The sequence below is a fragment of the Arctopsyche grandis genome, chromosome 12 (assembly GCF_051622035.1).
Source record: "Arctopsyche grandis isolate Sample6627 chromosome 12, ASM5162203v2, whole genome shotgun sequence".
Taxonomy (NCBI): domain Eukaryota; kingdom Metazoa; phylum Arthropoda; class Insecta; order Trichoptera; family Hydropsychidae; genus Arctopsyche; species Arctopsyche grandis.
This window is the reverse complement of record NC_135366.1, coordinates 14274352-14290513: the sequence shown is the minus strand read 5'-3', so window position 1 is coordinate 14290513 and position 16162 is coordinate 14274352. Positions and strand designations below refer to the sequence as shown.

General features: G+C 33.9%; 3 protein-coding genes and 1 long non-coding RNA gene across 5 annotated transcripts; 2 read left to right on the top strand and 2 right to left on the bottom strand.

Moving 5' to 3' along the window:
• Positions 1-798: 798 nt before the first annotated feature.
• LOC143920350 (putative ribosome production factor 1) lies at positions 799-3274 on the bottom strand. The gene is made up of 5 exons (XM_077443207.1): positions 3153-3274; positions 2434-2925; positions 2143-2347; positions 1908-2053; positions 799-1836 (listed from the first exon to the last, which is right to left on the bottom strand). The coding sequence occupies exons 1-5, from the start codon at positions 3251-3253 to the stop codon at positions 1659-1661; spliced, it is 1122 nt and encodes a 373-aa protein (XP_077299333.1). The 5' UTR covers positions 3254-3274; the 3' UTR covers positions 799-1658.
• A 2029-nt stretch (positions 3275-5303) lies between these two features.
• Positions 5304-7276, top strand: LOC143920346 (uncharacterized). The gene is made up of 2 exons (XR_013261330.1): positions 5304-5416; positions 6500-7276. It is a non-coding gene; the product is annotated as an uncharacterized LOC143920346 (long non-coding RNA).
• A 1287-nt stretch (positions 7277-8563) lies between these two features.
• RpS23 (ribosomal protein S23) lies at positions 8564-11446 on the bottom strand. The gene is made up of 5 exons (XM_077443549.1): positions 11314-11446; positions 9787-9946; positions 9024-9222; positions 8767-8854; positions 8564-8695 (listed from the first exon to the last, which is right to left on the bottom strand). Exons 1-4 carry the CDS (start codon positions 11315-11317, stop codon positions 8786-8788), a joined length of 432 nt encoding a protein of 143 aa, XP_077299675.1. The 5' UTR covers positions 11318-11446; the 3' UTR covers positions 8564-8695; positions 8767-8785.
• A 1255-nt stretch (positions 11447-12701) lies between these two features.
• Polr2I (RNA polymerase II subunit RpII15) lies at positions 12702-14596 on the top strand. Of its 2 annotated transcripts, none has more exons than XM_077442336.1 (2): positions 12702-12747; positions 12908-14596. In XM_077442336.1, the coding sequence occupies exon 2, from the start codon at positions 12931-12933 to the stop codon at positions 13312-13314; it is 384 nt and encodes a 127-aa protein (XP_077298462.1). In that variant the 5' UTR covers positions 12702-12747; positions 12908-12930; the 3' UTR covers positions 13315-14596. The 2 variants fall into 2 exon arrangements, with proteins under 2 accessions (XP_077298462.1, XP_077298461.1); XM_077442335.1 differs by having other exon boundaries at positions 12711-12836; positions 12908-13521.
• Positions 14597-16162: the final 1566 nt, after the last annotated feature.

The following is a 16162-nucleotide window of genomic DNA, read 5'->3' as shown; positions in this document are numbered from 1 at the left end:
AAAACTGTAATATTACTCTAGTATGTGCTGCTTTTTCGCTGTATCATAAGCTCATAATTAATCAAAATTGTATATTTGTATAGTTGTTATTAAGGTGTATATATGTCTTGCCAATTATGCTAGCTCGTGTACACAAAATCTTAATTGATATATTTTACAAAAATTAATGTTATGTAATCGAATCACTTATTAAAATAATTTTGTTCAGCAACACGTGTGCACGCGCGAGCATACTACCTATGTATATGTATATACGAGTGTCTAATCTTAAGGAAAAAACACCAAATTTGTATAATAGAAATTCCTATTAACGAATAATTTGTATGAGTATTGTTTGTATTAAAAAAAATACATATGAAGAATTTTTTTTATATAAAATCTAAATTTATTTTTGCGTCATTATCGTATTAAATTTCAGTTTGTGTTTATTTTGTCAGTAATCTATACAGGAATCCTTATTTTCATCGAAACATTGTTAATGAAATCTAAAATACTTACATTTGATGGGCTGAAAACCAGACTGGTACAAGTGACATTTTTAAAAAAAGCTGGTTGAAGTGCTAAAATAATAGCATTTCATATATACTATTATTTTAGCACTTAAACCAGATTTTTTTTTAAATGTCACTTGTACCAGTCTGGTTTTCAACCGTCATTTAGTGTTTTGATCGCCATATCTTTTCCCACTATCTTCACCAAGGATGCATATGTAGTAGCAAAATACCTCCGGTTTTTACTATTGCATGTTTTTCAATTAGAAAAAGGGGATTTTACATTTGTGAAATAAAAACATTGTATGTATGTGTATTAGTTTCATAAATGTCTTAAGTTCAGTGCCATGTGTGAAACCAATTTATTTAATAAATGCTTTTTTTAGATGGATTACCTGAATTCTTCGTGAAACGCACAAATATTTGTTCATTTGCTGTATTGTTTTTCTCTTTTCTTTAATTTCTTTTAAATAAATTATTTTATTATACTCTTTTTATTTATTAGTTTGTAAATAAAAAAATAATACATTTCATATATGAACGTTGACATTTTGTGGTTAACCCTTTGAATGCTGACCAACGCCGATCAGCGTTTTGCCAACAAGCCTGAAAAACGCCGATAAACATTGTATTTTGAGCATGTATGTATAAAGTAAACAAGAATACTACCCGCCAAGCCTTTCCAGGTAGCATTGAAAAAAAAATGCATTGAACAAGAACCGTGTAATCAGTGTCATTAATTTGTCAACGTTTATAGTCTTGTTTACACCGGAATTTCTGAATTTATAACCATAGCAGAACTACCCCATGGAAATCCCTAACTGCCGAGTATTTTAAATTGTGGCTTGATATTAAGAGCATGACATTTTAACAACAATGAAGAAGATGGAACTGGTTTTGGAAAAATATATTCATTAATAGACTTCTTTTGCTTATTTTATATTGTTGCAAGATATATCAGAGTCTAAACACACCTTTACAAAACTCGAAATCCTTGGCGGTATTTATCTAGGGTTTGTTCGGATTAGCTACAATTTTTATACCTGCTTTCTATTGGATTTATAAATAATTCTAGTTGGAAATGTTGGCGAAATTTTCAGCGTGGCGGGCTTTCAACAGAAAAGACGTCAGCACTCAAAGGGTTAAGATCGTATGGTATTCAATAATTTATAAGAAGAACTTTCGTCTACTAGTTTCAAGCTCGTGCCGCCTTCCTTGAATGAGCCATTCGTAATCCCCATGTTTCGAATCGAATGTGCCTTGTTGGACAGATACCAGACGAAGGGTAAATCTGGGTCCTAATTCTCGCAACTTTGCTCGCTGTCCATCTTTTGTGAACTCGTATCTTAAATTACAAATGTTCATCAAAGATACCAGATTATAATTTTTCAATTCGATTTATGCAAAGATTCTTACCTGTGGTGTCTGAAAAATATGTAATCCCTTTGATTATGGAATGTAACAACACGACGTCCCTTAAATTCCGGTTCATAGTGAAAAAGAGCACCCAACATCCGACCAACGGTGTGACCGAGACGTGTTGTGAAATTGTTTAAAATTACCTGTAAAAGTTTGAAAAGTATGTTACATATATGCTATTAAAAAATATATATATTTAAATATACACGCATATATAATCTTCAAAACATACTTCAGGTCTATGTGCGCTGATTTCTCTATAGTTCTTTTTCATTTCTTTAGTAATTTTACAGTTACTGAGCTTGAAATGAGCAGTGGGACCTTCTGGTAAATGAATTACTAAAAATCCATTTGGTTTTTTTTGATCCTCATTGACGATGATTACATCGGTATAGCCACTATCCGTAGCAGACTTCACAATTTTTTTAACCGCTGATCTATAACACAACACGCAAATATTAATTAGTACATAATAATAGATTATAAAAATGTAACTACACAGATGTACATGTATGTGCCTCACCTTTTTCTAAATCTGTATTCAGAATTTGGAATTATTCTAGTAAGTTCTTTGCCGAATATTCTGGTCTTGCGAAGTGGATTATCGGAGAATGTTATCAACACTTTCGGTTCGTAAGTATTTTCGTAGTATGTTGAGAGCTCGTCTACCTCCATATCTTTTTTCGCCTCTTCGTGCTGCTCCTCTTCGATATTAAGAATGGTAGTCTCATCTTTTTCTCGCAAACTTTCAATGGTGTGCGGTTTTAATGGTGCCAAGCCCTCTTTTCGCCGTTGTATCCTCGCTAGTTTCTTCTCTTTCTTTTTCTCCTTCTTTAGTTTCAAACCTCGTGCAGATCTCACAATTTTATTCTTTATATGATTAAAATTTGTATCGCTAGGCAACAACGGTGCGACTTCGGGCATTTCATCTTCAAATTCGACGTCACTAAGAACACCAACTTTGTCTTCGACTTCATCGTTCTCCTCGACTTCACCGTTTTCCTCTACTGTTAACCTGAATGAAATAATTTATAAATATAATTACAAAAACGAATAGTCAATAATTTCATGAATTTGAAAGTGTTGTTTGGTGTCAAATGTGTTCATATCATAACCTCAAAAATTTCAGAATTTTAAGGCTATAATACAGTATTAAAAAGGTATTTAAAAATGATGGGATTGAAATATTCGATATAATAAGGCAAATCCAAAATATATCAATTCATTAATGAAACCACAAACCCTTGTAATAAAGGCGGCATGTCGATGATATAAATATCGAAACAACACGTGAAGTTGACGGTGACAAGTATATAAACATCAAATTTATCGGGCATAACCATCTCTTCTCTACGAAAATTCACCATTTTCTAAAATCATTAAATCTCACAGTATTTCATTGCAAATTAATTTTAAAATCTGAAATTATATATTGATACAGGAAAATATAAACTCTAGTGACATTTTTTGAAGGTGGGCCATCTTTGTGACAAATCTTCGTCCACAAAAAGATGCATATATATTATGTATATGTGAAAGCAGTATGGTTCGTACAATGTTTTATCACGACGAAATTTGTCGTTACTCAGATAATGTGAAGAATAAGCGTTAATTTTTTTGAAATTTCAAAAACTTCAGTGATTTTTTTTCAAGTACAGTTTATAAATTAATACAGTTTATGTTAATTTATCGAATAGCTTATTTCCCAACAAAATACAACTTGGTAGTGCAAAAACCAAAGCAAAAAAAATCAAAAACGGCCTATACAATGTACATCTAATATATAATTTCGAAAGAGACTGTAAATATGTAAGGTTTGTTGAGAACATTGAAAACAAATCAAAGTTTTTATGAGGACGATATCGATACCGATTCAAATAAATTTAATAAAAAAACAAATTAATGTTTACTATTAGATTGTTTTGCCATGTTTAAGCTGTTTATATTACAAATACCGAGCGAAACCGGGTAAAAACACTAGTATATCATAATTGGAACAAAGTTAATGCTAGTCAACAGGTTCTTAGCTATTTATGTATATCTTATCTAAATAGTCTAATTCTGAAATGCTCTCTCAATCTTGTTTACTCATAATTATAAGCGGGGCTTTTTTTTACCGAGCAACGGCGTCCTGTCCCCCTTTTTTCATGGTATTTTTGATGACATATGTATGGATAAGAAATTTGGCGTGGCAGAGGAAAAGCCGCTTTAAATATTATTCAAAATATATTTGAATATAATTTTCTTTAGCTGAACTTACCTGTTAATAACGTCAGGCACTTATTCGTGGGAGAATTTTCAAACGCGTCTAATACGATATTCTTTCACCATCGTAATGGCGGAGGATACATTTACTTGAACTGATGTTGAAAGTATGAAAACGATCGGATAAGAGGCAAATTTTTTTCAGAATTATAATCGTAAGTGAAACAAGTGGTTTGTAAAAAAAAAAGATCCTGATTATAAGTTATTGTGGCGGCTCGCTTATACGACATGGTCGAGTTTGGTTGCCTTCCTGCGAGTGGGGACCAACCCGGCTGGGTTCGGAGAGCTGCTACTCACTCTGTCTTCAGCTGTCATATAATAAACACGTGCATTAACATGCCAGTCGTCTCATTCGTTCATCCTCCATAGTTATCTACTATTATATTAGACCATTTTTCGAAAACTAGAAGCATCAGAAAGAAATATATTTTAGTTGGTGACCGGAAAAATGCACTCGATATCCAAACTTTCAAAGATGCTCAAGGAGATTTACACAAAAAAGCGTCAAGGGGTATTTGAATATTATCCGAGGATACCTAGCTTTTTCTGTGGAATTCTATTGCGTGAGTTATTTTTGAGCGCCTTTGAAAATTAGGACTTCTCGAAACTGCGCTACTATTCAGTCAATTTAGTGCACGATCTATCACCATTTGAAAAGCAATATCCAATCATAAAGCGGGCTCTACACTAGCGCCGTAAGCGCCGCGAACACCGTGCGTGTGAATCGAAATGTGAGTGTGTGCGTTTCGCGCGTTCGCGGCGTTCCCCGTTTTTTGTTCCGCGACAAGGTTCGCGCTGCGGTTCACGGAGCGCGAACACGAACGCATCCGGTGTATTCGCATTAGCGTGCGAGACGCAGTGACGAGTGGTCGTGTGTTTGAAACGAATTTCGAATGAGCATCTCGTGGTGTAAAGATCGGGAGCTTTCCCTGCTTGAATGTTTTCAAGCAGAGCCGATACTATGGCAGTACACACATAAGGACCATAAAAATAAAAAAAATGGTCCATGATGCTTGGATGCGAGTTGGCGCGATTATGTGCATTCCATCGGCTGAATGCAAGAAGAAAAAGGAGTCGCTTATGTCCAGTTATAGATCCTATAAAAAAAAAGTGAAAGATTCCATCCGCAGTGGTGCAGGCTCGAGTGAGGTCTATAAACCTATATGGTTTGCTTACGATGTGATGGACTAATTTCTTGGGAACTTAGTCCGGGCGGACATTGCAAAGAAACGATAAATTCTGTAAGTATATTTATTTGTTATTATTTATATTATTATATTAACAAAGAAGTAGAATGCATAGAATCGCTCTCAACCTCCAAAAATGTTGCTACAAAAACTCTGCACGGCAGAGTTTTTTCATTGTTTGCTAAAATTCGTCTCTCTCTCTCTCTCTCTTGTCTCTCTTCTGACTTTCCGTCTCTCTTTTCGATGGCTCGCTTTTAGACGATACCTCTGTTAACAATGACCATTCTATGCATATTATAGTTTAATGTACAAAATATTTCGTGAACTCGTCTCTTATTTCACTGACATTCAGAGCTGCTCGGCGTGGTATATGTGGCATATCACGAACAGCACAAGTAAGTTCAGTTTCGTTTCTCCATGAACCAGGTGCTATAAGTGTGTTGTTGTCGTCATAAGTGTCTATGATTCCAGGCGGTGAATATATGTTCGACGAAGTGGCGCTTTTTCTTAAGAAGTTATGCAGTAATATACACGTCATTGTTAAAACAGAAACTTTTTCTGGGATTAATTTAATCGGTTTTTTAAATATTTTAAATTTCGTAACAAGTATTCCATACGTATTTTCTACTACAACCCGTGCTCCCGACAGTCTTTGATTAAATTTGCGTTTTGGGGATCCCCATTCAGGATTACCAGGATAGGGTTTCATTACATGTTCTGTCAGTGCAAAAGCACCGTCTCCCAAAAAAATGTAAGGTACATCTTTGTTTGAACCGGGCAAAGGGTGTGGTGTGGGTAAATTTAATTCATTAAGGCAAATTTTTTTCCATAGTAAATTATTCCTAAATACTTCGCCATCGCTAATTCTACCTTGGCATCCTATGTCTGCAAAGATAAAATTATAATTGCTGTCAACTAAAGCTAACAATACTATGCTGTATGTTTTCTTGTAATTCAAATATTCCGATCCCGAGTCAACTGGACAACATTCTATAACGATGTGTTTTCCATCAATTGAACCGATAGCTCGAGGAAATTTATGTGCAAATCCTTTTTCAATTTCAAGCCACTCTTCCGCGCACGTCGGCATCTGTAAAGAAAACAATTATATAATTAGATTATTATTTTTATTTTCAGGAAGGATCATCAGTGAATGACAATGAAGAGGGGAATTCGAGCTGGAATGTTGACAGCCAAAATACAGTGTCACGATCAATTCGTCGCCACAAAAACCCCCCTGAGCTTTTGAATGCCGGAGAAGTGGTTGAGGATGCTCTTAGTACACTCAAAACAACTTTGAGCATTAGGAAATTCCAAGAAGATGATGAATGCACCTACATGGTAAAATCGTAGCTAAAAAGTTGCGAAAATTACCAGAGGATGAAAGAACGAAGATTATGTGTGAAATTTATAACATGTTTATGCGTTATGACCAACTAAATAGACCACAAACTCCTACATATTTTTCGCCTTCTACTACATATGATCCATCACCAAATCTCACCTATTCTTATCCAGAAACTACCTCTAATAACCCACATTCCCGATCAAAGCATAGCTAAAGGTTCACGGATAATTACATATAACTTCTGATGAAGTTATCCATCCGGCTACATTCCACAAATGAAGAAATGTACAAACTTGATTAACCTTTATATAACCAAATATATGTAAATGCCACTGTCAATAAAGCTCTTTCTCACTGCTAATTTCCATCAAAAATGATCTCTATGTACTTATGTTTTATATTTTTTTGACTATGTTTTATGTTTCTTACTATGTTCTATGTTTTTTTTACTATGTTTTATGGTTTTTTTACTATGCTTTGTTTTGCGCCTTATCATTAATTTCTTAATTTAATTTTCCTTAATTTTTATTTTTGTAATTTTTTCAATAAATTTGAACAATAATTTAATTTTAGTTTTTTTATTTAGTTTTAGAACTATTTTAGAACATTTAGTATTTAGAAGTATTTTGTTTAATTACCTTAATTTCCTCCTTCAGTACTTGATTTAAAGCCTGGCACACTTCTGGTATAATCTTCGATATCAGTTGAGATGAAATTTTGAATAAAAAGTGAAGCCTTTCGAAGCTGTCTCCAGTAGCCAAAAATCGCAATGTAATGGCGAGGCGCATTCTATCCGGGATGGCTTTTCGTAATCTCGTATCTTGTTTAGCAATCATTGGTGAAACCTTATTTAATAAGTACTCAAAATCCAATAGAGACATTCGAGTAAACTCTTTAAATTCTCCAGAAGGTTCTCCTACTAATTCGGTCAACTGCCTTTCCATAGTTACACTGAAAATAAAAAAAAAGTATTGAAAATGATGTAAAAAAAAAATAAGGCAACTGTTACGTTCGACAGACTTTTGGCTTTATTTCTTTTAAATACATATACGTATAATAATACTGATTAAATACAGTAACCTACATCAATTCTTAAGTTTCAATAGCAGGGCGAATGTTTACGACGCCTTCCCCCCCCCCCCCCCCCGAGTAACACAACCAAGACGAGTTTTAGGTTATTAACACATACTTCGTTCTGTTGTGATGAATCTCCGTCATCCACCATCTTCTTTTTCTCTGTTTATTTGTTATTTGTTTTTTATTTTTAATATCGGCATAATTGTAGCACGCTAGAGCACACAGCGTCACAGCAGCAGCAGCAGCTACATCAGCGTCCATTCTCGTTGAGCACGCCAACTAAACTGTGAAGCTTCGCGCGAAAAAGATGTCACCACACTCAATGATTCGCAGCGCGTGTGGAGCCCGATTCAAATAATTATTCCAACACCAATATTTGATTTACTTTCAATTTACCATTTAGAAAAGATATTTGACAATAAAGTCCGTGCATTTTCTATTTTAATCAAATTTAACTCTTGACAAATGTAATCTATCCATATTGAGCTATGGTAAGTGAATGTTGTATGAAATATGTATAATTAACTTCAGCGAGAGCTTAATAATAGTTGCCACAACATATTTTCCAAATGACAATGTAGCTCCATTATGGCAAAATAGGTGACATTCGTTTTAACTTACTTATCTTATGCAAAGCCACATTTGCCGAGATTTAATTACATATTACTCGGAAAAGAAGACATATTTAATAAATTAAGATTCCAAATTTTTCATCGACCTGAAATATACATGTAGGAAGAGGTAGTAAGATTTACAAAAAAAATAAATGAAAAATGGAAAGACTAGATTGTTTTATAAAACAAGTTTAATGTTTCATATATATTTTATAAATATATTTATAAAAGGCAAAAAGGTGTTGTGGATTGCCCGTCCCCAATTAGCTCACATTGTAGGGAATGTCAATGTACCTGCAAAAAATTAAATAATATTAGAAACTAAAAAGAAAATAGCTCATCCTACGTTTACAAAGAATACAAACCTTATTATCTAGTCGGCATTTAAGACCTTGGTCGTTCTTTCTTTTCTTTGTAAAGCGCCAACAGCGATACATTAGCAACCTTAACAACCTGTAACAAGTAAATTACAATTAAAATAGACAAAACTGGCATACGATTAACAATAATCTAAATAAAATTCAGTGACTACTATTGACATCAATATCATCAGAGGATGCAAATTATTTTTTTAACATCATTACAACATCAATGTACATTTAAACCAGTGATGGATAATTACCTTAAATCTGACCCCAGGAATATCACCAACGGCGTGACCCTTTCTACCGAAACCAGCAACTAGAACTTCATCGTTCTCTTCAATGTGGTTGAGACAACCATCCCGGGGTACGAATGCTGTGATCTTTTTACCATTCTTGATCAATTGTACTCGGACGCATTTGCGAATGGCAGAATTGGGCTGTTTGGCTTCAACTCCACTGAAAAATTTAATGGAAGAAAAGATGAATAATAAATTCCAGTAAGGCTTAAAATTAAAATCGATTTGCAACAAATCACACTCAGATATACATTTTCATCAGTCTAACTTCAAGAGTAGCAAATACGTATAAGAAACATCATAGTGTATTGTAAGATTGAACGAAAGTACCGCATAGGTAACACGGCAATAAATACCTGAAAATACGAAATCGTCGCCCCGAGTGCGAGTCCGGCTCGTTTTAGATTTCCGTTGCAATCTGCAAACAAGCAACGGTTATCGAATTACAACACAATCGGCACTTTCGTTCAGTCTTAGCGTAGCATCGCATATATAATAAATGATATCAGATTAACCCACCAGTGCAGTATCAAATTACTGTCGGCATTGTTGGCGGGAAAGATGTGACTCGCAGTATTATCCTGTGATTGTGCACGTAAAATTCAGACAAGTCACAGGTCTAATACCGCGGGACACAACCTTTCAAACTAGTAGACTCGCAGGATAATATGACAAAATGAAGTAATGAACGTATGCGTATGTAGGTAGACAGAAACGTACTTACACCTTCTCGAGCACAATGCCTTTGGCGTGTGATGCTCCACCGAAAGGATTGGCCTTCCAGCGAGTTCCCAAGTGAGCTTTCTTGTACTCCTTATCGGCCCATCTTTGCTGACGACGATGATCGGCGTGCTTACGGGCTGTCCTCAAACCTCGCGGCTTACCTGAAAAATCACATATTTCATCATTTCACTGCCATATTAGACAACATGCACAGTATAAGAGAAAAGTTTTCAAATTTAATAATGTCACCAACGCCAAAGGCTTTATTTCTAACCAGTTGCACTGCGATTGAGTAATATGTATTGAAAGTTGTGAATCGTCAGCTTTGCAACTTCAATTGCCATTACTCATTGCAATGTAATCAGTTTGGAAACGAAGCCAAAAGTATATTTAAAGTGAAAATGCCTTACAATTTTATTTGCGCTCTAACTTATCTATAGATATTTAAAAAGTGACGGGCAAGTTGAGACGATAAATAGTAACTTGTAAATTGCGATGAATTTTTTTACAAATCAATTTCGTTATGAATAAAATGTATCCAATAAAAAATTCAAATTGAAAATAAAAGTTTGGCTTTTGTTTTTTTCTCTTATATTGGCATTTGTTTTTTTATTGTATATATATATTGAAATTGAAATAATTTTTTACTATGAGAGTTGCCACACGTAAAAAAAAAAAACTTTTCACTGTGGAATTTTCCCGAGATGTTTTTATCCTTTCCGTTTAAACTTTTTTGCATGTGGCCATTTTAATATAAGTTTCATAAGTGAATCGACGAAAGTCAAGTTTGCAAGAATTAGATCACGAAGACAAGTTTAGAGAGAGAGTGGATTATAGAATAGTGAAGACTGGGTATCGAATACGGGACTAATGTGATGACTAGCTAGGCCCTGTCATCCACACGTGTCTCGGCTCGTACCCGTTATCGTACATTGGAATTTCCGCGAAAGAGAACGGTACATGCGGTTTTATATATATCGACGAGTAAAATGGCGGGACATAATTTGTAGCGAGCACGCTGACGCTGACGGTGACGCCAACGCCTAAGCGAGGACGCGATGCTGGGCGCGTGATTTGACCGACAGTGGATTTTCGAGAGCGAAGATTGAACGATTCAACGGGACGAGAACGGGAGACGTGGGCGGGTTGAGAGTCCGCCCAAGATGGGGAATGCGGGGTGGGGTGGGGTGGGGTGGGGTGGGGCGGCGGCATGGCGAACTCGCCGGCCGCTTCGGTCGGGAGGCCGGGGGGCGCGGCGGGAAGTGGCGAGAGGTGAAGGCAAGTGGCGGGAGGTGGCAGGAGGTGGCAGGAGGCGGCGGGGAGCCGGGATGGCCGGGATTCGCGCGGGTGAAGCGAAAGTGCCACCGCGCCGCGCCGCGCCGGCTACCACTCGCTCAGCTTCGGCTGGCGCCCCAAGACGAGACCGCAGCTCGGGGGGGGGCGCCGCCCTGCGACCGGCCGACGAGTGAGGGGTGCCGGAGGGGGTGCGGGGGTGTGAAGGGCGGGGGCGTGCTTCGACGACACTCACCCATGTCGGCAGCTGTGGCGAGTCTCCGTACGCGTCTGCAGCTCAGACGGAAGTGGCCGAGCGCCGCCGCGCCCCCCCACTACTGCCAACCGGTGCCGAATTCGACGCCTGCTCGCCACACGGTCACTACTACGAGTCATTGACCGCTGGCGTGCTCGATTTCGTTTCGTTCGTTTTGAATTTCAATCGATTTCATTTTTTCTCGAAGGACTCTAGTGTCAAGTGCTCGCCTTTGGTGACAGATCAACGTACCTATAGTATATTTTTTGAAAAATTTAAATGGAAAATACGAAAACATAAATGCCTCATTTATGTAATTTTTTTTTTACCCTTTCAATCAACGAATCATATATAGGTAATTTACTAGAAGGATTGATGATTTTTGTACGACATAAATTTTATAAATATGTAGAAATATAATAAAAAAATAAATCAACCATATTCTACTTCTCCGATCAATTTTTGAAGATTCCTAATATTGGTCAAGAACTCGACGAAGGTAACTTCACACTGTGATGACTAGCCTTCAGCGTTAGATCGAAACTCTTTAAATAACAATAGACCTCTCAATTATTTAACAAAGCAAGAATGAAAAAAGCATGGTTAACAATAGTGAACCATTTTTTTTATGTATAAAGCATCGTCCCAACGTTCAATTTCGATGATGACTATTTAATTAAATCTTACAATTTCAAAATAGAGTCGTTTAATAACTTATTGCCAGGATATCGATATATACGATCAAAACATATTATAAATAAAATAAGAAAAAAAACGGACTCTATTGTAAAAATTTTCAATGCAGTAGTTGACTACTACAAAATTTACGTTTTAATTTTAATAAATGTTATTTGATGCAAAATACATAAAATAATGCAATTTTCTATTTCAGTTATGTTTTCAATATGGTTCTAAGTAACCTACTTTAATGATTACAATGTATTTCGGCGCGTTTCCATATAACGAATTAAAATAATACATCGACACCGATTGACGGCAGTTTAGTATGATATATTGCCATCAATCTAATTATAAATAAACTGGATCACCGTCGAAGATACGAGAGATCCTACATAATATCACATGTTCATGTGTTTTAGCTTTAAATTGACCAGCGACTGTCCTGTTGCCCTATATAGTGACAATGTACTTTATATTTTGATAATCTGGATTTTAAAATGAATTGTAATAAATAATGTAATATATTGCTATCAACTAGTGGTAAAAAAATCGATAATATCGTGAAATTCTTTTTTTTTGTTCTAAATCCTAGAGTAAAGTAATCGCGGCGCTTCTCACATATACGATGAAAAATATAAAAATAATAATATACCAATGTGACATGAACGTAATATAGTGTGTTTGGATCGCTTCCAAAGCGTTTCGGCTCTTCGTATCTGTCATCTGTTGGTGTGAGGATTCAAAGCTTCGACTGTTAGTATCAATCGTTCGACGTTTTAATACGCCTTTGCACTAATTTCTAAACGTTTGAAACAAACGTTTCAAACCGTTTTGAATTACGCGTAATTATCCTTACGAATTCTAGAATGTTCCAGTTTATCTATTAATGTTTTTTGACTGTTTTGAATTTTAGGTTAGTCGAATAATATAATTAGAATGGCTACCGATCCAGCTTCCAAAAAAGACGGTGGTCCCGGTTATGTCGGTATTCGTTTTTGTCAAGAATGCAACAACATGTTATACCCCAAAGAAGATAAAAACAATAAAGTGTTATTATACGCATGCCGAAATTGTGATTACAAGCAATTAGCCGATTCTAATTGTATCTACGTCAATAAAATTATGCACGAAGTCGACGAATTGACTCACATAAATCCTGACGTAGTCAGCGATCCCACATTACCGAGGACGAAAGAACATCAATGCCCCAAATGTAACAACCGAGAAGCTGTATTTTTTCAGGGTCAAACTAGAAGAGCTGAAGAGGAAATGCGATTATACTATGTGTGCACCAATTGTAAACACAGATGGACTGAATGAATTTCATTAACCATGTTTATGATCACCATTCTATATTATATATTTGAAACTATTCAACCAAATGAATTTATGTAACTCGCCGATTTGTTTTACAAATATCCCCACCTTCTCATTTGGTTATTGTGCAAGGGAATAAAAACAAGATCTTTGTATCAACTCTATTTATTAATGTATCACAGCCAGAGTGTCCTAATTTGATATAAATAACATAACTTGATTTTATTTCAATTACTGCATATTTAGTGGTACAAATAACAATTCATAAATAATTTTAACTAAATAAATCAGGGTATTTGTTAAATACGCTGTATGTGTAAGATTACTATTCTATTTCTTTTGACTTATTTTGTGGTGAAACTACCTATTTAATTTACATTCAAATTGCTAGCATAAAACGGCTATTGTAATGATTAAATTTGGAAATAATATATATATTTATAAATAAAAACCATATTGCATTTTTTCATTTATCATTTCTAATTTTGGAATTTGTGCAAATTTATTTCGTCGAGTAAACATACTCATTTACAATAAAAGTATAAAATTGGGTTTGTATTTCGACAATGTAATTTTGATTTGATAAAGAAAAACTTTTAGACTTGAAAGTACATAATTGTAATGACCCGTATTCTTAAATATTCTTTCATTTGTAACAAGAAAGTGTCGACCAGGATAAGCGCACCAATGCAAAACAGGAAAAATATACATTTAAATTATTACTAAATATTATCCTAATAACATGATATAAACTTATAGTCTTTGGGGTTATTTTAATTAGGTACAATTCTCACTTACAAAAATGGATCATTCTAAAATAAACCCAAAAATACGGTTGTATGACTACGCTCAACGCACTTTTACAAATAATCATTTCGTTAGCACACTTATAAAAGGCTTTTTATAATATAATAGCAAACATGCAGATCGCTTGATCCTAAACTAAATAGTTTCAACCGAAATACGTTTTAGGCATTGTTCTAAAAGTTGTAATATAACCAAATAAATAATACTTACAAGTTTTAAATTTGGACATACATACATACATCAAACAACGTCAACATTATAAGCAAAGATTTAGTTATATATCTGTTAACATTCAGTCATTACACAGTTGAGCTTTAACCAAAATTTTTGTGAGAGAAAAACTGCAAATCATATGCACATACAATAATAAATTTTCAAATTAATCTACGATTTTTTAACATCTAAACAAGCATATTTAATAGACTAATCAATTAATATGCATAAGATTTATAATTTAGAAAACTACGCACATACATGTGAAAAAAAACGACGAATATAATTATTTTGCGTCTAAATATATATTAATTATATTTATATAAAATAAAATTTCCATACATAATATGAATCACATTCATTTTTAGGACAAATATGCAAAAATATATTGATAAAAAATTATTGTGAATCATATGAAATTAGGGTAATACTAAATTATCAACACCATATGAATGTATAAAATTCACAACCTGATTATTTTTTACCCATTATGAAAAAAGCATTACCATCCCTGCAAAAGCAATTGTGATTTTGGTTGTGATTGTTTATTTTTTTAATAAAAAAGCTCGATTAAAATGTTGGCATCGTATTTAACACTTACACATAGATTTACGACTACACATACTAAACTTAAGAAATTTTGAAGCTTTTGGATTTAATTTAATGTGTTTCTTTTATCATATCAATATTTTTGTATAATTAAAATCTACATTTTTTTTTTCAACAAAAATCTATTTAATTTAATAAAGAATCCTTGCACATAAGCATCCCAAAAACTAGAGACCTCTTATACTTAAATTTTATGTTGACAAAATTTTCAAGCCTCTCATCATTTAACACGTATTTCAAAGAATAATTTATTGCAAAATACATCATTTTTTCATTTAACATTTCTTTTTATACATACATAGATTGTTTTGTGTAGGAAGACATGTTTTATGAATTTTCTATATTTGATTAAATTTACATATGTTATTATTGAATTTGCTTTTTAAACTTTTCCTTTAAATAATATAACATTTTTTATATGCAATTTTAATATTTTAGGTTTTTAATAAAGTGTTCTTGATTATCATTTCACAATATTTGAATAGTTTTATAACGTTTCATAAGTCATTATTAATTTTGTTATTTTATATTTTGTATAATATAAAGTTTTACAACTTAATCTCTTGATTTACAATATTTTATCTGCTCTCATTTATCGTTAATATGGAAGCACATTGTATAATAATCATTGCGTCTTGCAAAAAGCTGTATTTCTTTATGCACATTAATAACAATAATATCTTAACAAAATGGTATAAAAATCACAACCAACTATACGTATTTTCATAAACTAAATATATATCATTATCATCATATAATTATTATCCATTATTCAATATCATAAAACAATTTTTGCAAATAAACCAAAGTAATGATATATATGTATATATGTATGTATATTGCAATTGATTAGATCAAACGATTATAATTAATTCTTTGATCATACAATAAGGTTGATTGTATTTAGCTAAATATATTACAAGCTCGTTTATACATATGTATATGTACTCATATAATAAAAATCTTTGCAAAAAGCATCATTGTTTTTCTAGATTTTCATTTATAGTTAATAATTTTCAATCCATAAAATCAACCGGAATTATAAAAATATGCGCCATTATGTTTACCTATGCTTAGAAGCCCACTAACGGACAAAAGGCTTGCCGACTCGATTCCATTTACTTTCATTCTTAATCAGCATTCTCCGAACATGCCGATAATCTTCTCCAAAACTACTATAGCCTTCTCGTAGCAAATTAATTCCCAATTTAATTAACTTATC